The sequence below is a fragment of the Callionymus lyra genome, chromosome 11, assembly GCF_982586985.1.
Source record: "Callionymus lyra chromosome 11, fCalLyr1.hap1.1, whole genome shotgun sequence".
Classification (NCBI taxonomy): Eukaryota; Metazoa; Chordata; class Actinopteri; order Syngnathiformes; family Callionymidae; genus Callionymus; species Callionymus lyra.
The window spans coordinates 22,661,004-22,688,062 of NC_141828.1; the positions used below are offsets into that span (position 1 = coordinate 22,661,004).

Consider the following 27,059-nt stretch of genomic DNA (forward strand, 5'->3'; position numbering starts at 1 on the left):
TGATTATACATGATCTTAGAGAAATCATCTGTATTTTTATTGCATTACAATCACATTTTGAATTAAATTTAATGACACATAATTCAACATTAAAATAAACAATGAAATGTTAACCAACTGAATAAAATCCACCTCTGTTTGCTCCTGCCATCTCTCTTCCGACATTGTTTTGTCTTTCCCGACCTGAGGGATTATGGTTGCTGTCGACTCGTTCCGTGGAGGCTTGCACTCGCAGGCGCGCCTGTCTTGATTCACCATCCGTGTAGTGTCAGTATACGATCTGGGAAATCAACCATACATTCGCGCATTCGTGTTGCTGCCGAAAACAAAACCTTAGCATCAATTCTTTGAAAGATGAAAACTAATCAACTCTATACAGTCTGGTGTTTAAAATCTATGGGGAAAGGTTTTTGTCGGACAACATGTCAGTGTAGAAGTTACTTGGGAGGATCATGCAGATTGCACATTATAAATACATTCATCAAGTTCAATATTTCTAATTTATTTATTTAAAGTACAGTTTAAGTAAGACTCTATTGGAGAAGACAAAAACAGATCCCAGCCAATCAACAACGAGTGAGACAAAGAGTGACAGTGGTGAGGAAAAACTTCCCTTTAGAAAGCAGAAACCTTGAGCAGAACCAGACTCAGTGTTGACGGCCTCCTGCGGTGACAGGCTGGGATGGTATTTTTATGAATCTTTAACTAACAACAAAACACAATGCAGAGTATGAATAGAATAATTGTGTCATTTTTCAACCAATTGTCTATAGACAACAAAAAGTCCACATGTTTAGAGTAAAAATAAACAACAAATCTTTGTATTTATCTTTATCTTTAATTAAATTGATATTTTTAAGTCTAGAAGAGACATTATCAGCTACATAAATAATGAAGAATACATTTATAAATAAATAAATGTGCCAATGGTTTGTACTGGATTGTGTACTGAGACTAAAAGCCGAACCGGTTGTTTGTTTTTCTGTTAAAATCAGGTTTCCGTAAAATATAATAATCAATATCAAATCGGATCCATTGTGTCGTCGTGCAGAATACCAAGAGGCAAAAGTGATCTGCATTTATGGAGGTCAGTCCGGAGCTGACTTTAACATGGACACAGCAGGGACAGACATGGGGGAGGAGACGGTGGAGCGTGGGCCTGCCAATATAGATAAATATTTCATCCCACAACACACAGAGTCACTGAGACTGGCGCCCAGGGGAGAGAAGGAGGGAGGGTGAAATGGCAAGGAAGAGAGAGGGAGAGGATCTTTCATAGAGGGGTGCGAGAGCAGGGCCTGGAAGGTAAAGGTGTCCTTAACCGCGAGACGCTAAGCAGAAGTGACTCACGTACAAACACGGTTGAGGTGCTACAAACTCCTCGCTGTCCGTTTTGGCTGTTTCTGGTTCAGCTTGACTTGACGCCTGACTCACTTACAACGCTGATCCGAGACGGATGAGTGCAGATCACAGATCAATAAATACAGTAGTCCAGACAGACGGACACCTTTTAAGGAACCATAAAAACATGTTCAGGGGAACTCAAGTGTGGATTTAAACTGATCTTGGACCTTTAGTGTACTGTTGTCTGTTTGTACAAAACTCTCTTTTCATTGAAATATTTACATCAGAAAATGTTCTTTCAAATGCCCCGCCAATTGAAAACACTTTTAGATTAAATCTTGTTCACCATAACCACACCCACTCTGCTGTGATTGGTCAAGCATCACGTCTTGTCACCACGCATAATTAATCCCGGAAGATTCCACTTCCAAGGGACTCGTTGTATTAACAAAGCAGAGCGTGATTACAGCAGGAGTGAAGTCATTATTACATCATAATGGACTCTGCTCTCGTAACCTCTCTTTCGCACAGATTTTGGGAGAACTTTATAAAGTAATAACACCATTATTATACAAGATAATCAGTTAATATTGCATCTGTAAAGGAAGATGATAAACATGTGTGACCTTGAGGAGAAAACACCTATGTACAACAGTGAGGCAAAGATGGTTGAATTCCTGCTAAACCTTGAGCTTCATTGCGGTATCACAATTGGACTTAAAGTTTATTTGTCTTCTTCCTCCAGACACAAACTCACCTCAACATCATTAGTCTTTATTCGCCCACAAACTGCAGAGAGGTTTCTTGAGCCGCTATAAACAACAGTGGAAAGTGGAAAGTGTGTTTTTGTTCATCTCACTCTGTCTTGTCTAACACTGACTTCCTCTTCTTGCTCAGGACTGTGCGGAGACAGAAGTTGACAGAAACAAGTGCTGCACCTTGTGTAACATGTTCTTCACGTCCGCCATCGTGGCCCAGTCTCACTATGAGGGGAAAACTCACGCCAAGAGAGTCCGCCTGGTGCTGGGGGAATCACCCAACCTGTCCATTGGACTGAACAGTCCCACCAACACAGGTAACATCTCAGGACTACTTGTTACTATGATACTACTGCTTCTGACATAAATACTAGTAACCACAATGATAAGATTATTTACTTATTCACAAAACAATACATCATGCATCGAGCTGTCTCACGCACACTTAATTTATCCCCAAAATAATACTGACAAACACAACAGTGACAGAGTCTGTTAAAATGAAACGAGTTAAATATTTCTACACAAACCCAGCTCTTAAAATAAATGAACAATGAATGTGTGGAAGAGGTAAAGACTGGAAGAAACACAACGTCTTTTAACTTTCTTTGCACCTCCCTGACATCAGTGATGCATTCAGTGACAATGGGATTCATATGGCTCTTTGAAGAATGAATGATATTTTAACTGCTAAACAATATAACTAAACACTGTATCACTTAAATGAAAAAAATGAACACACAGAAAACAAATGGACTTTCTGGCTGTCAGGTGATGAGACAAATGCCTTCATTGTTTGATTAGTTCACTGTTTTCTGTACTTATTTCATTCATTTAACACTTTGAGTCTTTTATTGTTTTCTCTTTTCCTTTGTTGTCTTTCTAATACAGTGTGTTTTTATTTTTATAATTTAATATATAATATACTTTTTTTTTATCAATAGGATTATTAAGAAAAATGCCTCAAGGTGCTTAAAGACAGGGATGATGCTCTGAACTAAAATATAGTGATGGTTTGATTAAAAACAGTATTGGAAGAAGAAAAGTAGGTTATTCTTTTTCTCAAAACTTTAAAGGGTAAAAGGAGGTCTTTCTTGGAGGTGACCCATTTTAAAGAGAGCAGAATTAGTATTCAGCCGAGCGTGTTTCTTCATGAGGTTCAGGAATATTGTTAAAATATAAACCTCTCTTACATCAGGAAACTTACACAATGACACCAGATTTCTTTCAGCGACGCTGTTGTCTGAGCTTAGCGGGTCGTGTGAATTCATGAAGGTATTATGGGTAAATTGGCCAACCCTGATGAAGTGAAGGAACATCAATGTGCAGGAGGAGAACATTTGGATAATTTTGCATAGTGTTAAGTCTGTTTTACATCCACTGACTTTCAGTTACTCCTGTAACTGCTTGAAGGTTTATCCTTTCTAGAAAATCCAATCATCTGACACAACAATCATCGTATTATGGTAACAGACAGCACTTCTACACTGGGTCTAGAACAGCACAACAAGTCCTGAATTCTACATCATGCATGCTGCAGCTCCAGCTAGACTTAGACGCTGATGGTTTATCACCTGGGGCCCTGCCCCCCCGCTGAGAAAGATCAACACCCACCAGTAGTTGGCAGGCACCTTCACCTATTAAAAGGGGGAGCGCCCTCATGAAGAAGTCCCCCAAGAGAACTCAGCCTCGGGGGTCAACTTGGTGGCGGGGCTAGTGGGCCTCACATGCATTCCTAAAACCGAGGTTACATTATGTATATAAGCGTTTATAACAGTTATTATGATCTTTTAGAATACATAATATTTAACTTTATTGTGATTGCAAATGTCTTTGCAGTGCCACAGAATGCAGATAGCATCCAAACAGTTATGTTAACAGTGAAAATACAAATGTATGGTATTAATTAAGAAAAATATTAAGTGTAGGCACATGACTGATGTAGATTATCAGCTAAACAAAAGCTGATGTTGCAGGTTTAAAGGTAGTTAACAAATCAGTAAGTGAATTTAGGCTTTTTTGGGAAGAATTATAGAAGACCAGGAGTGAAAGGGTGTTCAATTAAATGTGTAAAAAAGAAAGTTAATCTAAAGAATTGGATCATGTCAGAGTTCTTACCATATAAAGTGAAAAATTGTGGCTTCGTTATATTGCTTTTTTCTTTTATGCTTTTTATAGGCGGGCAAAAAAATTGACAATAATGTAGAATAACTGCAGCTATGGAAACTAATTTATCTTGGTTAGAAAGCTCGCCGAAGGCACCCTTTTTTGTTTTACAATGCAATACCCATAAAAATCCAAATGAATATAGAATAATATTAACACCTTTTATTGCCTGATTTCTAATTAGAGATCATTTGAGCTTAATATTATAATAATTACTTTACTGACCTTAAGCACCGAAAGCAATGAGCTCATATCAAGTCAAAGTTATTCCCCGTGAGAGTGAAAACCAAAGAGCTTGAAATTAAAATAAAGGTTTGTGAATATTTAAAAACCTAAAAAAGGAAGAGATTGAACCATAAAGACGTCTGCCACGCTTCCCCACGTTTAAATTCTTTGTGCGTTTATTTTCGTAATGTGATCCAATCGCCTTCAAAAATGGAAGAGCTTTAAAGATTTCAAACGTCATAATGATGCCCTCGAGTGACTCCAACTTTGCCCTACTTTGAAAAAAAGAAAAAATGTCACTTCTGCACGACTACTCCTGTGGAGTTTTAGACAGTTTTGTGACAGTGGGACCTGGAGGAAGAGAAGCGAGTGAAGGAAGAGGAGACGGGGAGTGACCTGGGAGAGGAAAGAGAAGAAAAAGAGGATTTCAAGAGCGATTAAAATCAAAAGTAGTCTTCACCAGCGCTGTGAGATGAACGCTGCAACATAGATGCACAGCCAAGCTGACAGGCCTTGTGCACACTTGGATGGCACTGAGACACACACACACACACACACACAAGATCTTTAGGAACAACCCGGTTGCGTGCACAGTCGCACACTTGTGTGCACGGCACATGACGACCCAAACGGCACACGCCAGGACATACACGAACCCCTCAGCCACCATGTGTGTTGGTGCCCTCCTGGGGTTACCTGTGTATGTTCCATCCGTGCACATCATATCACACATCACAACCCCCACCTTCCTACACACTCGCACGTATCCTCACGCTGTGAAAAATCACTTACTTCCGCTCGAGCGTGCAGGGATCGGAGTCCGAAGGGAAAATGGTGGGAAAAAAAAAAGGAGGAGAAGACGAAATGCTCATCTCTGGCTCTTCGTGTCGATACTAGCAGCATTTGTTGTGACTGAAACTGTGACTACGTGAACCCGGTTTACTGTCACATCGAGAACCTTTCATTTTCCTTTGTGACACAGGCGAAAAAAAATATCCAGTTAGAAGAAGCAATCCACAGTTGAATAAGCCTCCAGCAGCAGAATGATCTTTTTTTAAACTCTAGTGTGTCCCTAATAAATGAATCTGGCTTAAAAAAATGTAGAAACAGGTGTGTGAGTCTAAATAAAATAGTCGTATTCAAGGGCGACTAATTAAAGCAAAGAAGCAACTGTTCTTCTATTTATTTTTGAAGGTTCCCGAATGTTTGTTTTTTTGCATTCATAATTCACGCTTGCCAGTAAATGTCCTAAGCTTGAGCACAATTGTGTCACGATATCTAAACCCATTAAAAATGTGTGGTATTTAAAAATTCTGGCTGGCTGCACGCTGTAAGAGAAACAGGTATAACATTTATACACTTGCTGCTAAATCAATTAATTATTATTCTCCAACTATGATAAGTTATTTAATTAGTTGTTTAACCTTTCGGTGATTTGCCGACAAAGTTTTCCCCTTTTGCTAGCTCTTACTTCAACAGTGCATAGAGGCCAAATATGTGATTGACAGACGCTTAAAGACCTCCATAAATCAAAATAAAATATTGGTTAGTTTGCACAGGCTACGTATATAAACAAAAAGGGACTCCAACCAAATCAATATATATGAAATATTTGGTTTAAATGTCCCTCGAGACTATTTTAATGCATTAATTATGTTGAAGTTAATCATGCCTTCATTTTCTTCGTTTCTTGTTTAAAACACCTGAAAACCTTAAAGTTATTGCACATTAATGATCATGATTCTATTTAAATGTAAACTTAAGTGTTGATTTAAGTGTATCTTAAATAGATGTTGGACTCTTTTGTACTCATCAGTATTTGTCTCTTTGTACAAAAACTCTCTTTTAATTGAAATATTTACATTAGAAAATGATCTTGAGCCCAGCCCACTGAAAAACAAAGTTTTTCTGGAGATGTAATCTTGTTTTCCATAACCACACCCACTCTGCTTTGATTGGTCAAGCATCAGATTTGTCAACGCATCTGATCAATCCTGGAAGTCTCCACCTCTAACAGACTTGTTGTATAAACAAAGGGGTGGTGAAGCCATTTTTACGTCCTAATAGACCCTGCTCTCGTAACCTCTCATTCGCTGAGATTTTCAACTTTATAAAGTAATAAATTCAAAACATGGTCATGATGAGGGACTTACTGCATCTTGGAGAGGAATACTTTAACATTTGAAACATGCCAGTCAGGAGAGTTGGGTTTGGACAAATCTGAAATAATTGAAATAATACTTTTTGTTCAGTAATAAAACACTGCTTTATATTTGGAATACATGAGACAGCTTTCAAAGCCTAATTTTCAATTAGACATCTCGTGTTATTTTCCCACCAGAACATTTGGACGGGCCATCTGGCCCAGTACAGGCTTTGGTACACTGTATGCTTCAGTCTTAACACCTCCACTCGGTCCTCAAATAAAACAGTCATGACATGATGTCTTTGGCACACTCGCTGTACCTTCCAAAATCACACATACACACACTCACAATCTGCCGCTGAAGAAAAGCCACCTAGATCCACAGACCTGCCATATGCATCATCACAGTCCTCCCTTCTCTGTATCCTGTGGACATGTCGCTTGCCTGTTGGCTATTAACGGTCTCCATGGTAACCAGTGTCATGTCACAAGTATCAGGTCAACTGGATATTTGCCATTTTCCATTATCCCACTGTTTTCTTCATCAAAGAGCCGACCAACGGAAACGTGAGATGAAGCTTAGGGGGGCTGGAGATCTAATGCTTCCCAGTTTTGGCCTCATGAGTGAATAAATCATACATCTCTGCGTTAAAACATGGAATTATTAATGTCCTCTATGAATGAAAATAACTGCATGTACTTTTACGTAATGTTGTACTAAGCTGGTTTCAACACTCACTTCATCATTTTAATACTCCACGTGTGGATGCTGTGCTAATGTTTCATTTATTCTTCTGATGTTCCCCTTCATCTCCTACCCTCAGATTCCTCCCCCACTTCTCTGGTGCTCTCGGATCCGACAGTGTGCCCCACCACTCCTCCGGTGTTTCCCTGGCCGGCGGCGGTGGTCAGTGGAAACGGAGGGAAGGAAGCCGGCAAATACTGCTGCCTGTGCGGAGCCTGGTTCAACAATCCGCTGATGGCGCAGCAGCACTACGAGGGGAAGAAACACCGAAGGAATGCAGCCAGAGCACGACTGGTGGAGCAGCTCGCGGGCAGTCTAGATGCCACCGAGAGCACAGGTCAGTGTCTTGGCACCCGGGACGGAAATCTATGGGTCAGATCTGTGTCCTCAAACAAAGAAGGGTGTCTTCTATCAACAACTTAACTTGGACTTGTGACTCGGAACTCAAATCCGACTCGGTTTTTTGTATTTTACATTCTGATCTCCTGGCCGCCCCTGCTGCACACACCGCGGCCAGCTGCCATGTTTCAGCAGGAAATAACAACAATGGCTGAGCCACTGTAAACAGTAACAACAAACAAGAGGAGGATTCAAGAGCAGCAAACTGCAACCTCATTTAAGACGCTTGTACGATAACCTACCTCATCACAAACCTAAGAAGCCTTCTAGAAAGGGTCTCGTAACATTATCACCTGTCAACGTCATTAGACTGGTAATTGTTTTTGAAAGTGAATCAGTTTGATTGTTTACCACTACATTTCCCCCAACAACCAGTGTTTTATCAAATTAAATTACATTATTTTAAACAGTACTGCCCCTGATTGTGACCAAGTTACAGTTGATGCTTTTTGTTTGTTTAACCCTTGTCTCTGTCCTAACTTTGACTCAGAGACAACATAAGGGATAGCTCAAACACATTTGTTTTCAGGTGTTCAGCTCACCTTGACCCAGAGATAATAAAAGGGATAGGTCAAAAACATTTGGGCCTATGGGGCACCTTGACCCAGAGACAACATAAAAGATAGCTCAAACACATTTGTTTTCAGGTGTTCAGGTCACCTTGACCCAGAGACAATGAAAGGGATAGCTCAGAAACATTTGCTTTTGGGTCTACGGGTCATCTTGACCCAGAGCCAACATAAGGGATAGCCCATATACGTTTGTTTTACTGCTTGACCTGAATTTTGGGCCTCGCAAGTCTTAGACTGAACATCAAAGCTGAACATCATTCCAATCTTCTGTCCCTTGGTGATGATTCAAATTGTTTACCTAAAGTTTTTCTATTTTAAACACTCTTTTGATGTATTACATAAAAGGCCATCACATCAAAAACCTCCTGCCTTGATGTGATGATCCAGTTGTTGGGGATACTTCCGGTTAGACACCACGTTTAATATATATATATTTTTTTTTTAATATTAATTTTTATTCTATTGTATATTTTCAAATATATATAAATATATTTTACATGATACATTGTAATATTTGATAGATTTATTCATCAACCATCTGAACTTATTTAACCCTATTTTTGGAAGAGCGAAACCCGTGTCCATCATTATGAGTCTACGAAGATTCATATTCACGCTTTGTCACGTAAAAGCCACTCAGCCATAATATGCAGGTTTTTGGCTCACATTCACGTACACATTTCGCACACTTACAGCCATTTGCTCGCCCACATTCGTACGCCATCACTTTTCTCGCTTCAGTTAGTAAAGCAGTCCTGGCATAAGACCATGCTGCGCCTTAATCTATGTTAATTAAATGCAGGAAAAGTGTGCGACGAAGTGACAGCAGGACAGGACTGAGAATGTGGGGGGTTTTTTTGGAACATGATTTTTTATTTGTGAGGGTGTTTTTCATGATTCCTTGTTAATTACACAAAGATGACTTTCCAGTGAGGAGGAAGGAGAAAGGAGGAGGAGGAGGCTGAGTGATGTTAACATGTTCATGGCTGTTGACTCAAATACAGAGACGTTTGGCAAAGCTCCTTTCCACGGAGAGTCGCAAGTAATAAGCAGAGAATTGGGAGAAAATTGGGTTCATTCAAAAGGCTTGTTCGAAGACAGTTGCAGTGTTTTAGGCTTTGTAACTTAGCAGCAATTAAAGCAAATATAAGGGCCAGAATTGGAGGCCTGGAGTGTTTCCTGCCACGACTGTGATTATCAGCAGTTCAATTCAAACACCAGAGAAACAAGAAGACTTGAAGGTTATTGAAAAAAAAACATTTAATCAATGTTGTTTATTGTTGGCTGCCTGAATACAAATACAACATCTCTTATATAAAAGAGCAGCTTCTCTATAACGATCTTTAATCTTCTGTCAATCTGTTACAATCCGTGGTGTCAAACAAAGTTATTGTACGTGGCCGTTGACTTTCTCTTTGCTCTAAATTAAATTCAATACTGTTGTAAGCGAAGTAAAATGTACATTAATACTATTATTTTAACCATTGCGTTATCTCAGGGTCAAGATGACCCAAAGGCCGGAAAACTAAATGTGTTTGAGGTATCCATTGTGTTGCCTGTGGGTCAAGGTTGACAACCTCCACCACTGCATATGTGTTGATGGAAGTCAGGGAGGTTGTTCCCCTTGACCCAGAGACAACACAGGGAATACCACAAACACATTTATTTTCAGGCCTTCGGGTCATTTTGATCCTAAGATAAGGCAAGGGTTAAATGTATTTTATTAATTTAAAAAGGAAAAAAATGTTGAGAAGAAATGTAACATGTGAGGATTGTATATCGAAAATTTTAGTGAAAGTAAAAAGTAAACTACAAAAATACTACCAATTCATAAATTAAAACTCATTTTAACTTGAATAAAAGAAAAATAGATATTTAGTTTACTCCTTTATTGCTACTAATTGGTATTATTACCCTATGGTTAAGGTCAACATGTTGTAATAAAGTACACAGTAAGTATCTCAAAGGTCTTAACACTGTTATTTCCTATAGGGCTGCATTGATAAACAACCTTTGTGGGTACTATATGCAAAACTCAATAATAATACTACCGAAAAACTATTCATCTTGGTTTTCTTGTCACTTGAGTGCCAAGATATTGTGTAGTTTCATCTCCACTGGAGACTCGGTACTGTAACAGCATTAGAAAGCTGTCCGAGCATCGTGATTAAAAGGAGGATGATCCAAAACTAAACCCCGCTGAGATTCAATCAGTTTGCCGTAATTTTGACAATCAGTCTCAAAGGAACGTACAGAACAGAGCAGAGGAAGGCAAAGCCTCGGGCGAGGGAGGGACTTGATCCAAGTGGAATTGAACCAAGAAATAAGCTTTGAAAGAATCATAGAGCAGCTAATTAGTGCTGAGCAAAACTAATGCTAATTCGAAGGACCATCTGTTTTGACAACAAACGTCAGAGAATATCCTGAATTTCACATTTTTTTACTATGTCCAAACTGTGTAGATGCTTCACTGAATTTTATAAAAACCTTTTTCTTTGTTTTTGTGGTTGGAAAACATTCTGTCCCTTCAGAAGTAGTTCACCTCACAACATTGTGACCATAATAATACTGCTGGTTTCTTAAAATTCTTGTTTATAATTCATCATGTTCCTGCTGGAAAGCACCCTGCGATCTTCTCTGCATAATTCTGAATAAAATATTTCAATATTTTATATTTGCAGCAACAGCAGGACGAGGAGTCATTTAATGATCTTGTTAGCTTCCTGGCCAAATGCTACCCTTATTCTGGTCATTTATCCTTGTTAAAAATAAATACATTTTATTTCTCCATGCTTGTTATAGTACAAAAAAACAATGATCTGCGACAAATGAAAAAATTATAATTTAAGAAACTGGCCAAAAAATAAGACAAATAAACAGCATCAATGTTAACATACAAAAGTTAATTAATAGTTGGACTATTACATAGTAATACATGAGTGAGAGAGCAGTATGGAGGTATTTGTTGTTGTTTTTTTAATGTATTTTTGGACAAGGGTTAAGAAGAAGACAACTGAGCTCCAGTCGCTACATTAAAATGAACAAACATTTTTGTCTATAAATCTATATGAGCGACACTTTAATTTTGGGTGAACTATCACTTTAGCAATGTGTCTGTATTAAATCCAGTGGCTTCCATGTAGCAATAATTAAAATAATTTCTTCTTTTTACTTACAAAATAGTCAAAACATTGTCATTAATAATAGTTTGTTTAGGCTTTGAAAGCTGTCTCAAAATTACATGTTTTCCTCTCTTCCTCGCTCGAATGTGTCAAACCTTTCTCAGTGTATCTATTCATACCTAAATATAGACCTGCTGGTTGCGGTCTGTCCCAAAACCTCCTCCCTTAGGGTCGGAGTTCAGTCGTGTCTCTCGACATCAGAGCAATCATCAATTACACACAGTTTTCTCTGCTTGGGTTCTTCCAGCTCTCCTGGGTCCTCCCTCCCCCGTACACTCCAATTCCACTAGCTTATTTCACTGTTTCCAAGTCTCCCCATGCGCCTCCAGAGAGCCAAGACAATGTTTCGGCTCTGTCCAGCGGGGTTTCTGCCCCGGTTCTGATTTATGTAGCGGCGCCCCTGAGTCAGCTTGGCCCCAGATGAAGGTCCCCCTCCTCTGTAATATATACAGAGATGTAGCTAAACATGCAAACATGAAGAGATGGTCAGTGCCATCAATTTATTCTGTCTCAGTCATTTGTCGTGTGTGTGTTTGTGTACGCAGTGTGTTTATAATCCAGTTTTGTGGGAAAGAAATGAGGATGATAAAGAAGGCTTGGGGAATCTTGGAGCAAATATTTACTCAGAGTTGGCCCGGAAAAAAACAAACGAGAAAATGATTTGATATTCAGATGAAAGTATAGAGCGTAGAGTGTAGTTTTTGGATACTGGTTCAGATACTGATAACTTCACTTTGATGTAGTTTTCTAAACAATACTTTTTTTCGAAACCAATTTTAAAAGATCAATTCAAATAAAAAGAAAATGACATTACACATTATACAAAATCTGTACATTTCCACTCCAAGCTGAAAGAAAAAATAAACAATTGCTAGTGAAGAAGAACACGTGCATCATCAAGTGACAAAACAATATCTGTTTTCTCAGGCACAGACTAGCTCCTGGTTGATGGTGAGGGTTTGGATGTTTGAACACACAGATACCTGCTTGGTAGGTTTGATAGCATCACACTGGGTCCACACTGGCTGGCACTGTCACATCACATCAAGGTCAGAGGCTACTGGGAAGTGAAGATACATTGACATTAACATTATATTTGCTGTTTAACTACCCGACACTATAAACCCATAATATAAAGCTACAGTGATATATTTATTTAGCGTCACATTACTCCCTGTTTAAAGACAGTTCATCTAAAATTGAAACATCACTACTCAACATCATGTCAACCAAGGGTCGGGATTATTTACAGAGTTATCTGTTCCTCTTTAGAGTTATAGACAAAAATGTATGTTCATTTTGATGAAGCGACTGGAGCTCAGTGGACAAACTTCCTTCGAAAAGTTGCCTAAAAACATCCAAATACCTCCATACTGCTTGTCTCTAACGTCCCAGACAGTCGACTGTATGAGCTCTGGTAGTGCTTGCGATATTTACCCAGAGTACGTCTGGTTTATATCGATTGTTATTCTCAACGTTTGCCACAAATGGGTGTAAAATATAAAAATATAGACTTATTTAATTTTTTTCCCGGAGCAACTCTTCTCGTCGAGGCTTCAATACAAAATGGATGTGGGATAGAGGTCCAGATCAATACAAAATAAACTTAAATCAACACATTAGTTGTCCTTTAAACAACCATAACTGACATTGAAGGAACGGTTTTTGATTATTTGGTGAAGATGAAAACACTCTCAGATAATGATTATAGAAGATATTGTCCCTCAGTGTGATGAAGTTAGACACCCATGATCTACATCTGCAAACATAAAATGCCTCAAACTGAAAGGAATGTCTCGTGAATCGTAATCTCAGTAATCTCTCTTCCGTGCCCTGGCTCAGCTGTCGCCTCAATTTCAAATCCTTCCCTTAGATTAAAAGTGGGACACCTGGGTCTTCACACCTGAGGTTGTAAAGAAACCCAATCAGAGGTGAGAATTCCTGCTGCGAGAAAAACTGTCCCCGGAGAGAATCTGGGATAAACATCTAAGACGGACCGAGCGGTCGCAGCCGGCTCGCTCCTTCAGCCCTGACATCTTTAAGCCATGTTCTGTCGATATCTCTTTCCATCTATAACTCTTTCTTTAAATACCAGTCGCCACAGTGGACACCTTTGGATAAAGGACGCTATTTAATGTGACACCACTTAAAGCCTGGGAGGCAGAAGAGGCGGCGACGTGACTAATGCTTTTAACATGATTGTCTCATTGAGATGATTGTTTGTGTCATGGCACCTGGAGCACGCAGCCAACAGTAAGAGTGGCTTATGAATGTCGCAATGTGAGGTGACTTCAGAGGGTGTCTTATATTAATCCCGGACCTCTATTGTACTCGGTATGTATCTGCTTATACAAAACTTTGACAATGATCTTAAGCCCCGCCCACTTAAAGTACTTTGTTTTTCTTGAGATTAAATCTTGTTACCATAACCACACCCACTCTGCTTTGATTGGTTAAACATCAAAGTGTGTCACTACGCGTCAACAATCCAGGAGGTCTCGATCTCCAAGGAACTCTTTGTATAAACAAAGCGGGCATGATTACAGCTGGCTGGAGGAGGAGTGAAGCCATTATAACGCCATAATGGACTCCGCTCTTGTAACCTCTCATTCGCTGAGATTTCAGACGGGGGAGAACTTTATAAAGTAATAACTTCAAGATCTTCAACGGTTATGTTTAATGGTGAGTACATTTAGTTGAGTGCTACCAAAACATGGTCATGATGAGGGACTTACTGCATCTTGGAGAATAAGACGTCAACATTTGAAACATGTGAGTGAGTCAGGAGTGAGAGTTGTATTTTCCTTTAAGGTATAGTTTGAAAATGGTTCTATTTTTGTTATGATCTATGATATTCAAAAGGGTGTAACACACAGTTTTGTTCTCGCTTCTGTTCCTTTCCCTCACTAGACTATATATAGACCTCTTAGTACACACTAGAAGCCCACAGACATGCAGTGACATTTCTAAACATGTCAATATGCACAAACAACACCGACTGGTAATAAGAGAAGCACATGCTTCTGGACAAACTGACCCTGAAAGGTTAGCGAGAGGATGATTAATACTCACTTGGACTGGGAAGTCAATTAAGGAGAAAGACATGTTTGCTTTTTATGATGGATGAGCCAAATTACTGCTATTTATCTGAGAGTACAAATCTACCTCATCCCAGAGGAGTGGTTTCAAAAACAGCAGCAGAGGACGTTATTGTTTTGAGACCAGACGAGGTAAAATAAATGTTTTTCTTGCTGGTGGCCTTATCATTGCAACTAAAAGAATGGAGTGCATCTTCGTAGCTACATAGTTTTAAAGCTTTTTTTCCCTTTGTATAATTTCACAAGGTGTTATTCATTTCAACTTAATACCTCTATTGTCCAATTAATTCTTAACACATTATTTGTCTCTAAAGAGAGTCTTCTCTTGCATTAGTGTTCTGAATCACCTTTTTAATCCTTTTAAGATTCACCACTCTCTGAGGTGTTCATACTCACAGCTAGTTTGCAATCATTGATGTTTCAAATGCAAAGAAAATCTCAGATATACAGATACAATAAATGTAAGTATGTTGTTATTTAAAACAATAATTATGGGTGTAAATGAGCAGCTTGTTTTTGGTCTGATGAGTGCTTTTCTTGTAATGTTTTTTTTCGGTTTGTCTTCATTCAATCAAACTATTCAAACACATTTGAATTCATTTCTTATCGAATTTAATTTGGTGTCTCTTTCCTTCTTGTGACTTGTGACTAAGGTCGTGCCAACGTATCCTCCTGATCTCATTGAGAAAGTGTATTTTTTTTGTTGAACTTATCTCGAATTAGTTCGTCACAATTCCTTTTTTGGATTTCTGAATTCCAAATCAAGACTCGTTCTGACATTTTTTCTTACATTTCTATTCCACTGAACACAATGTTAACTTCAAAGTTAAAGTATCTTATTGTTTTAAATGCTGATACTGTTTCATTTGTGTCTTTTTTTAGTGTTGTGTAATCTCAATCTAACTTATTGTTGTTGCCACATGACCAAACTACAGCATGTATATGAACGATTAACATTAACACATTGTCCATCAACAATAGTACTATTCAAAAACAAATAACTGTGGTGGCAAATAACTATCATTGAAAAATCCTGAAAGATGTTTAGAACGACATCACCTCATGCTAGGTGGATATATAAGTAACACAGTGTGAGGTAACAATACTGTGGAAGATTGATTTGACAAGCTGATTTCAGGTCTCCCTGCTGAAAAACCTCTTCAAGTAAAAAAAGGAATGAATGGTTTAAACTCACAGTTTACCTGCGGAACATAACAATACTTCAATACTAGAAAACCTTAAATTGACATAATCAGAAAAAGGAAAGAGGAACCAGTTTCACATTTCAACTAAAATCTCACTTTTATTGCCTCCTTGTTACATCTCTTTTACAACCCTTATGTTCATATATGGATGACCTCGACCTCACTGCAGGGATGAGATCATCCCTTTCTTGAACGTAAGGAATCAAATTAAGTCGGGCGTGCTCTCTGTATCAAGTCGCTTATCCAGCCTGACGAAAAGAAAATTGGAGTGAATTTAAAGCAGTATGCAGTTGAGGTAAAATGACCCCGCCACTGGTCCCAACTGTATTACAACTTCATCTCCTGGCATACTTCTGCAATTACCGCCACAAAAGGTCAAAAGGTGATGGAATTCATATACCAGTCATAAATCTCAAGGACAGTAATGACAGAGAAAAGGACACACGGCGCACTGAGTAAATTCTGCTTCACCGAAGATTGGTGTCGGAAATAAACCGGAGCATACAAGGTGGAGGACACGAGACACAATTAAAATGATAGTTCACCCACATTTCACCCTTTTTTCTACTCACCCTCATGTCAACTAAGGGTTGGGATTATTTTAGGAATCTGTTCCTTTTTTAGACTTAAAATATAGTCTTATTTGATTTTTTTCTTAACAATGTCTCAGGTCAAGGCTTCAACACAAGACGTCACAGACGATGTTTTTAATTGTGTCTTTTTGGACGACGATGAAGACGAAGACAACTGAGCTCCAGTCGCTACATTAAAATGAACAAACATCTTTCACTATAACTCTAAAAAGAATGTATAATTCTGAAAATAATCCCAACCCTTAGTCGACATGAGGGTGAGTAGAAAATAAGGGAAATTAGAATTTCCTCTTGTTTCTTATCTAGCCATGGAGTGTCAGAGCCGTTCATCTCTCGTCTGAGGAAGTTGCTGAATTCTGCAGAAGAACTCCGACAGATCCCGCAGATCATTTATTAATGCGATCATTTCCACGGAAATCAAAGCGTCCGTGTTGCTACATGTGCAGCTGTCTGTGTCAGAGGAGTCGACTACACCTGTCATGTTTTATATGTGTAATTCAGCAGCAGCGTGCATTAAAAACCTCACCAACGATTTATTTTTATATTTCCAGACAGGTTTGCTCTATGCCACCATCCCCTCCATCTCCCACTCCGTCAGTGTCTCTATCCCGCGCTGTCTCTTATTGGGGAGGCTCATCTCGACCACCTGCAAACACTCTAATTAGATCACATCTGTGTCTGAGCGGCTCTTCAAGCTCACATCCACCAATACGTACGAGGAACAAGATGCATGCGCACACACAAACCCCCACTCCGCTTTTATCCTTCTGTCCTATATCCTCTGAAGCCTCCACGCGTATACAGGGACACAAGGAAACGGTATAAATAGCTTGGATTGGCTTAAAATCAGACTCATTAAATTTAATTTCCTGATTGAGTCCAATTAGTTGAATTATTCTCTATTGTTGATGAAAATGTGGATGTTTATTCTGTTTTAGCTCAGTTTTTTGTTGTTAATAGACTGGCTATTTTTTTTCCATGCAGGAAATGAAAGACGCTTTTATTTTGGAAGTCTTGGGAGAGCTGCTGAGACACTGAAAAATAATGAAAAACTGTTGTTTTATTTAATTGAAAATGTAATCAATTGAGTTAGAATTTGTTTCATAAGACGCTCCTTTGGCAGAGGTGTATACTCAGGTCTATACTGGTGATAGCTAACCATATTCAACTCACCCTCATGTCGACTAAGGGTGGGGATTTTTTTGTGTTGGAAATAAATTGGAGCAAACAAGGTGAAGGACAGGTGCGCGGTAGACACAATTAAAATGATTGTTCATCCACATTTCACCCATTTTCTACTCACCCTTAAGGGTTGGGATTATTTTCAGTGTGATCTGTTCCTTTTTAGAGTTACAAACAATGTACCTTCAATTTAATTTAGCAAAGATCAAAAAAGGCTACATGCTACACAAACAGGAAGTACTCCTGGTAAATATCAAATGCGCTTCAAGTAGACAATAGATTGGAAGCTCTCACAATATTTACCCAGAGTACTTAATACAAGAGGGACATTACAGACGAGCAGTATGGAGTTATTTGAAGGTTTTAAGTGTCTTTTTGGACGAAGATGAAGATGCAAACAATTGAGCTCCAGTTGCTACGTTAAAATGAACAAAGATTTTTGTCTATAACTCTAAAAAGGAACAACCCTTAGTCAACATGAGGGTGAGTAAAAAACGAGTACGTTTTGAATATTGGGTGATCACTTTGAGTGCTTCTCTATTTGAAATGATGCGTCATGAAATAATTAGCAAGGTGACCCACAAGCGGAAGACAATAAAAAGAAGACAGGATAAAAGTACAAAACAACGATTCAATAAACACAAAAACTCCAGAATGTCCACAGGATGGCAACAAGGTCCGAAACGGAATAATCCATTAAGCAAACAAGTTCAGAGTCCTTTCTCTCAAAAGATGGTCCAGGGAAAACAAGGGGGTAGGTTCCGACATGACAGCAATCCACTGAGGTGGGAAAGAATAAAATTCAAAACAAAACCCACTGAAAACGGAGTAACAAAAAACGCTGACTAGGAACAACAACGTCCGAGGAACAAGGTTGGAACTGCGAGCAGGTAGAGCGCAGCAGAGTCAAAGATTTACCAGGTGGGACTGGAAACAAGCTGACGCTGCTGGTTGGGGCTCGACCCTTTAAATCCCTCAGGGATGATTGGTAGATCACCAGCAGGGCGACTTGCCAACCGCTGTCAGGAACTGGACCCGTCAACTGTAAAAGGAAAAGAAAATGGGGAAGCAGGAAGTGCAATGACAAAATAAAACCAAACTGAATTGGATCTTGACATGATGTCTTTCATACTGTCAGACGTTATGAAAGACTATGAAGTCCCAAGAATATGATATTGACTTAAAAAAAAGAGCTCACATACAGGGTTTATGATTTTGAAATGTCAGATATTGACAAAGTGTCACAAAAACTGCTGAGATTGTGGGATGACAGTGAAAATCATCAGAATTAATGGTCTCCAAGCATCGTTCTGGACTGAAGTTCTTGTCGTGATCCTGCTAATCAATGTGTGTGTCTGCAGGTCTGCGCAGCAGTTACTCCTGCAGCGTCTGCAGTGTCATCCTGAACTCCATCGAGCAGTACCATGCACATCTCCAGGGCTCCAAACACCAGAACAAGTGAGTTCAACCCTGCTGAGTGAATCTTATAGACCATTAAAGGTTCAATCGAGCCTAAAGATGAGACTTTCTGAGCGAGGTGTGTTGATGTAACGCTGGCGAGCTGACGATGAGTGGAACACAAAAGAGGACGTACATCTAACGTGACAGACGGCGAGAATCTTTTTCACCCACACAACTGCCAGTCAGTCAGAAACCTATTTAGAACGCAGATATAAAGGGATCCTGCTAGTGCTGAATTATTTATCCCATAAATGGGAACTCAACCAATTAATTATTATTTCGGCTCTTGCGCGAGAACATAGATCAGAGAACCCGCCTTGTGTTAGTAAACAATTTTTGCATTTAACGAACACAGAAGAAGGAAAATGTGAGTAAACAACCAGTTAGAGAACTGGAGGTATGAACGGCAAACTAGTGAAATAAAGCCAAAAGGAGTTTAAAGAGGGAATATAAAGTCTACATTTTATGTATAAACAAGAATATTTTAAAGTCGCTTTTGAGTTTGTGAGCAGAATAACAAGATTGCACTGTGTGATTCGCCCTTGGGTAAAAAAACTAGCTTGACTCTCAAAACAATATCTCAAGCATAATGAAAAAGAATATACCATTGTATGTCTTTCTCTGAGTTTGCTTGGAGTGAACTGTGCAAGTGACTACTGTAGGACCGTCGTATAACTGTGGAAAATAATTTTAATGAAAGCTAATGTTAAAACCCAACTCGCCTGACTCACTTACATGTTTCAAATGTTTGAGTCTTCCTCTCCAACATGCAGTAAGTCTCTCATCATGACCATATTTTGAACTTATTACTTTATAAAGTTCTCCCCCGTCGAATCGGGCGAAGGAGAGGTTACGAGAGCTGAGTCAATTATAATGTAATAATGGCTTCACTCCTCCTCCAGGCAGCTGTAATAACACCCCGATTTGTTTATACAACGAGTCTCTTGGAGGTGGAGACTTCCAGGATTGATGACATGTGGTGACAAATCTCTGTTTGACCATTCAGCAAAGTAGGCGTGGTTATGTTAAACAATATTTTATTTACAGAAGAGTTTTCAGTGGGCGGGGCTTAAAAACTTTAATTTTTAAATGAAAAAAAAGGTTTTATTTGGTTATAACATTAATCTCTTTCAAAATAAAAGGATTTTGGGTGGTACAGACTATATAGAGAAAATAACTGTGCTGGTTCTTCCTCCAAGATTTTGGGAGATTCTGTTCTAATTGGAGGTCAGTCAGGTGGAGTTTTGAAGGTCAAACCACTGAACTAAATCTAAGAGAGCAACAATAATAAGCAGTTGTGATTACTGTGATTTATGTAACTTTTTTATATATATATCTTTCTCTTGAGCAAGCTCAACCTTTGGCATCTGCTTGCAAGTTTAACTACTGGTGGGATTTTTTTGTTGGAATTTAAGTATCAATCGCTTATGGAAAAAAATCTTCCAAAACCAAAGGCAGCTCTTTGTATGAACGTCTGCAGAACGATGAATGATGAAGAGTATTTTCAGCCGAAGCAGGAAACAAACGTAGATGATCATAACTCTTTTAGATGTTCTTGCTTTGTTTGGTCTTGAGAAGAAGATATATTTATGAGCGAGTACAAACAAAACCCATGGTGTGCAGCAGAAAAGTGACAGAAGGTGAGATGGATTGAAGATTTTTAAAAAAGCAGTGATGCAGATAAAGGAAAATAAATGTGCGACACAACTGTCACACAGGAATAAGGAGAGAAAGATATTTTTCCTTCAATAGCAATTATTGACATTTTGTATTTAAAAGTTGTAAAATATTTATTTCTACCAATGAAAACCTCACTTAATTATAAGAAAAACACGCTTTTTTCCTTTTTTCTAATTACTGCTTCACAGACGTTTAGCATTTTCTTGATTAAAAAAACCCGTTATGTGTGTCCAAACTTTTGGCCTGTACTGAATGTCAGAACTGAATCAGCAAAAATAAGCCAAAGTAATATTAGTCTGTTACAGGCTTATGCTGTCTCTGGGCTGTTAAATTGAATTGAATGTGATGGTATCAACATGCGCTGGTACTCTTTCAATCTGTATCCAAAAAATGAGCCGGCTAAGTCCCATAAAAATGATTTGGCTTGACAGCTTCTGCCCTCAGAAAAGAATGCAGGTCAGGTGTTCCCAAAAAGTTGACGCTATTGTGAGAGGAGATAACGTGACATAATAAAATATGATACAAGAAAATAGTGAGGAGAGCTCCGATTGCAACCACAGTGGCTCAGATTGGCTGATCTTCATGTCAATCAAGTGGCTATTGTGCCGATTGGTTGATGCGCAGGACGGACAGTCACCAAGATTTCAAAACATTGCTTTACTTTGGCTAATCGCTACATGGTTACATGGTTTTATTTACTCACGTCAAAAATCTCTGCTTCACCTGAACACGTCTGCAGTGGAGGATGATATTTGCGACACGACAGGCTGACATTGAGCTTTATGTCAGGACTCATGGACAATTTTAGAAAGTAACTTACATAGGAAAAGTATGAGAAGATGTACTCCTTTCTCTACTGCACTGTTTGGCTTCTGCTTATTTATGCAAGTCAGCCTTTTCTCACATGAAGATTATTAAAGTGATAGTTCGCCCAAAATTCTAACTTAACTCATTTTTTACTCACACTCATGTCGACTAAGGGTTGGGAATATTAAGAGTTCCTTTTGAAGTTTGAATTTCAAAGATAGTTTATTTGATTTAAGTTATTGTTTCTTCAAAAGTGCAGCATAAACACGTCTCGCCAGAGATGTGCCCTTCGAAATTAAATTTGAATGATCCATCCCAAAAATACATTGAATCAATATGGGAACATTGTCAGGCCACATTGATATCTGATATTGAAACAAGTTAGAAAGTGCTCGCTAGGATCAACATTTGAAAAAACGTTGCACTTTCAACTGATTCTAACAGTAAATAAAACATTGATTCAACTATATATGCATTGCTTAAGTTCTCTGTCGAATTCACGTCACAAATGTCATCATCTATATGTGTTTTAAATCAATGTTGATTTGTCGACATTTTTTCAACATTGAAATGGTGACAGTTATTCAATATTGAATCAACATTGATTGCTTAACGTCAAACAATCGGACTAAAAATCAACATTAAATCAATGTACTTTGATATCTGGGACATATATCCTGAAGGAAACCTTACTTTCATCCTGAAGCACATTTCCAGGAGTTTGTTTTTTCACAGATGAAGAAAGTAAAGTTGGGAAATCGGATAAGATTAAGTTTTATTTTGAAAGCTCCCGTTCCCATTTTGAACGTTCCACTGCTGTGAATTATGGGCAATTCCTCGGAGCAGTGTGTGCAGGATTGCAAACCTTGAGTGCGTGAAGTGTGAAAAGGTTCATGAAAGAGCCCTCAAAGCACGAGTGATGTTACAGCGAGTCAGTCCTGAGCTCTGGCTGATATTATTCACGCACACACTGAACTTGTTTGAGCCTCGGAGAGAGGGAGAGGACCAGGAAATAAGTCCTGTCAGCTCCGTTCTACTGCCACATTGATCCACTTGGAAGCTCACAGTAGAAAAAAAAAAAAAAAGCCCACTTTACTTCCTCCACTTTGAATTTTTGGAACATGTGTGTATGTTTTAAACCCTCGAGTGCCATTTATCAATGTTGACACCTATTGAGTGTGACGGGGGAACTCTTTATTCGGGGTTATTTCACAGCACAAATTGAAATGCGCCCATTTATGGTGCTCATGTGCAAAGAATCTGTTGAGTGCAGAAGACAATGTCTGAAGTGGAATGACTAATAATGAGATTTCCAAGTCCACAAGGCTTTGTGTTTTTGCATTAGCGTCGGGTTATTTTGGGTCTCCTGCGCGAACACAAACAGAATCCTGCTTATCCTGTCGGTTGAAGAATTATATAAAGAATTGTGTGAAAGCCTGAGAAACTTAATTATCCTTCTTCAAGCAGCTGTTTGTGTCCATTTGTCTTGAAATCCTTTTCAAAACCAAATCCGCTGCAGGTCAGCAGAGACCCGGAGACTCCATGCGGGCTGTTGGTCTGTAATTGGACATGATGATAACAGCTGATGGATTTGGCAGAACATTTTCACAGTTGTTGCAGTATGTTGCAATTAAGCCTCCGGACTTATCTGTTCAACTGACAGAGACAGAAGTGATAAGCCGATGTACCTGAATACTAAACGGACGGATGGGAAAAAAAAGTGTTTTCATGTTTGTTTGTGTCTTTGTTCACAGAGTTAATCCTAGAGAGACTTGGAGTAGATTCTGGCAGAAGAGATGAAGAAAAAAACTCAAGTCAAGAAGTGCTTTTCACAATGTAGGATATTAAGAATGTTTAAAGTGTTAAGAAGAATGGTCCCTTAAGGCAGTGCTCCCCAACCCCCCGGTTCAGGGGACCGGTACCAGTCTCTGAGGCATTTGGTATTTGGTAAAAGAAAATTATATAATTTCTGTTCTATTAATTATTACTCACTTAAATGTGTTTTGTTTTAAAAAAGAGATAATTTTCAGTCAAGTTTATAAAAAAAATTAAAAAAATGAATATGAATTCAAATTTCAAATATTCATGACAAACTTCTGTTACAAACTCATTTCAAACAGTAGAGTACATTCTTTGTTTTACTCCCTCTCAGTGATCGGATTACTAGGTATGCCATTACAATGGAAAAACGTGTTTTTGTAATGTTTTTTGGGGGCGTCATAGCTCAGATGGTAGAGTGGTTGCCTGCAGTCCAAAAGGTTGCAGGTTCAATCCCAGCTCCAGACAAGCTTGTGTCGTTGTGTCCCTGAGCAAGACACTTTACCCTGATTGCTCCTGAGGGCAGATTCGGCGCCGTGTGGTGCAGCCTACTCACATCAGTATGTGTGAATGGCTGTCAAAGCGCTTTGTGACCCTGGTCTAGAAAGGCGCTATATAAATAGAGATTATTATTATTATTATTATTATTACAAAAAATTTAAAATTAATTTTCTTAAACTGATCATAAAGATACCTTACACATATGTGTACCCATGTCAACACCTACGTAGAAGAATTTGTTCTGTAAATGGATGGTACTGAACCAAAAGCTGGGGCCACTTTAAATGGCAAATAATCTGGAAAACTTTCCTGACTCACTCACATGTTTCAAATGTTTTCCTCTCCAAGGTGCAGTAAGTCCCTCATCATGACCATGTTTGGAAGTTTTTACTTTATAAAGTTCTCCCCGTCTGAAATCTCGGCGAATGAGTGGTTATAAGAGCAGAGTCCATTATGACATAATAATGGCTTCACCCCTTCTCTGTAAACTGTAAACACTAGTCCCTTGGAGGTGGAGACTTTGTGACCCTGGTCTAGAAAAGTGATCTATAAATACTAATTACTTACTTAATTACTTCCAGAATTGATGAAGCACTTGACAAACCTTGATGTTTGACCAATCACAGCAGAGTGGGTGTGGTTAAGGAAAACAAGGTTAAATCTCCAGTGTTTTCAGTGGGCGGGGCTTAAGCACATTTTCTAATGCAATTTTTTCCATTAAAATATATATATATTTTTAAATAAAACACACATACTTTCTCAGTTGTCTGCTGTTGGGTGACTTTACTATGGGTATCATCAATTATTAATCAGTTTAAGACTATTTAAAAATCTAAATTTAAAGTCATCAGCTATGACTGACTAACACAATGGAAAAAATATATTGTCGTTGCTATGGTAACTAACAAACACCCAGAAGTCAGTCGGACACACATGCCATTACTGCGTAGATGTGTTAAATGGATATTGGAGTTAACTAGCAAAGTGATCGGTCTGACATTTTGTGCTTGAGAGAAGGAAAAGTAAAAGGAGCTAATAGCACCAGCGTGTCCACCATCGAGCCAGTTAGCTTCGCTGACTTGGCGTGAGATGTCAGCCGAGTTTTATCTCCCACTTTACCGCTCTAACCACCAGTATAATCCAGCCTATGTTCACATCTCTTGCTCGCTGTACAGTTGATTTTTTTTTGGTGCGCTTTTAATGCTGCATGTTTCTGACCTCACTTCATAGATGTGTGTGATGTTGATGTCGGCGTAGGCCTGGGGGCTTTAGATGGCGAGGTTAGGGACGATCCATTAAGGTTACTCATCCTGGTAGTTATTCAGCACGAGTATCTCTGACTTTACACACACACACACACACAAACACAGTCATGACCAACTGCTCATCTACAGTGCATAAGAGATTGCTGTGTAAAGTCACTCTCCGATGTAAATGTTGAGCTATCGACCTGCTAATAGGGCGAGCACGCCGCTTCATTTCACTCTGCTGGAGGCGAAGCAAGAGGTTAACTCGGGACGGTTGCTGCTCTTCTTCTCTGCTGGTTTTTCCTCGGCCCGTCTTTCCTTAGAATCACACTGTCAGGAGCTCATGTCAACATCGCTGCTCTGCTCACCAACAGTTACCTGGAAGCAACACACCAACGGACTCAAGGTCACCTTCACCTCCTCGGAGCTCTGCAGCCTCTCTCATACTCGTATATCTCTCGTCCCACATGTAGGGCTCTGGGACAGATTATTGGATTAGTCTATTAACAAACTCCACATCCACCACAACCTTTAATATCCCATCCACCCCCGGCTGATTTAGTTCTACCTTGACTTTGGCGCTGACCTTGTTCTGAAGCTACAGAGAGAGGTCTGGATGAGACAATTGTATTAAGGGAAACTAATGTGTTGATTTAAGTGTGTCTTAAATAGATCTTGGACTCTATTTTACTCAATAGTATGTGTCTGTTTATACAAAACTATCTTTACATTGAAATATTTACATTAAAAAATGTGCTTAAGCCCCGATCACTGAAAAACGGTTTTGATTAAATATACAATAACCACACCGACTCTGCGGTGATTGGCAAAACATCGATGATTGTCACCATGTGTCATCAAACCAGGAAGTCTTCACTCACGAGGGACTCGTTGTATAAACAAACGGGCGTGATTACAGCTGGTTGGAGGAGGAGTGAAGCCATTATTATGTCATAAAGGACTCCGGACTAAGAATAGTAATTTATAAAGTAATAAGTTCAAAATATGGTCATGATGAGAGACTTACTACTTTCTTGGAGAGGAAGACTTCAATATTTGAAACATGTGAGTGAGTCCGGATTTACACATAAGTGGCCTTTTTTTGAAGAAAAAAAAACCCATTGGAACAAGACATGAGAGTGTCAAAACAAAGAGTGCAATGTGAGGGTGTTCACTTTTTGCCCACAGATTATTATTTATACCTTTTTTGGTGATAACGCAGGTTATTTTGAGATTTTCATTGATAAGCACTTAAAAAAAATTAACTTTTTTATCACCTAAAATGTTTGTCAATGTAAATAAACTTAAGTTAAAGTCACAGAGGATGAAGAAGAATTAACTTCTATATTCACTTTTGCAGTTTAGCTGGAATTGTTGAAAAAGTTCACTTTCTATGTGAACTAGTTCAAAGTTTAGTTCACCAATTTGAAAATGAACTATATAAACTTAAATTTCTGTATCCTAAAGAACCAGGTTTACATCTGGCTCACAATACTGTCTATTTGTTCTGTTTGTTTGTCCAAATATGAACTAGTTCTTAAACTTATTTTAATTAACTCGTTCAGGTACAACACTGTCAGCTGTTACAGTTTTGTTTTGTATTTTTATGTTTAATATCTTTGAGACAAGCATGAGTTAAAATAATAAGTTGTTAAGGCACTTAATGACTCTGGAATACATTTAAATTTCCACCACTGACTTGATTTTAGTTTTCGCTTTTCTTATTCAGTCATGTTTGTTTTTCGGTTCATCATCTCACTTAATCTAGCGGGATAAAGTGTCCACTGTGGATATATATATCACATATGGTTCACTTAGATGAAAATCTTCCTCCGACACGTTGTCTTTGAAGTCTGGATTCAATGTTTAATTAGTAGGTTTCGCTGAGAATAAGGAGTGAAACGTATCTCGGCTTTAATTAAGTTTGGCA

The 27,059-nt window shown here is 38.7% G+C and overlaps 1 protein-coding gene across 2 annotated transcripts in view; it reads left to right on the forward strand.

Moving 5' to 3' along the window:
* LOC148069641 (zinc finger matrin-type protein 4) overlaps window positions 1–27,059 on the forward strand; it is a 57,517-nt gene that overhangs the window by 26,106 nt on the left and 4,352 nt on the right. For both annotated transcript variants that reach the window (XM_087803072.1, XM_087803071.1), the window contains 3 exons: window positions 2,242–2,419; window positions 7,464–7,721; window positions 18,977–19,073. In XM_087803072.1, the coding sequence (XP_087659198.1) occupies window positions 2,242–2,419; window positions 7,464–7,721; window positions 18,977–19,073 (533 nt within the window). The remainder of the gene's footprint in view (window positions 1–2,241; window positions 2,420–7,463; window positions 7,722–18,976; window positions 19,074–27,059) is intronic.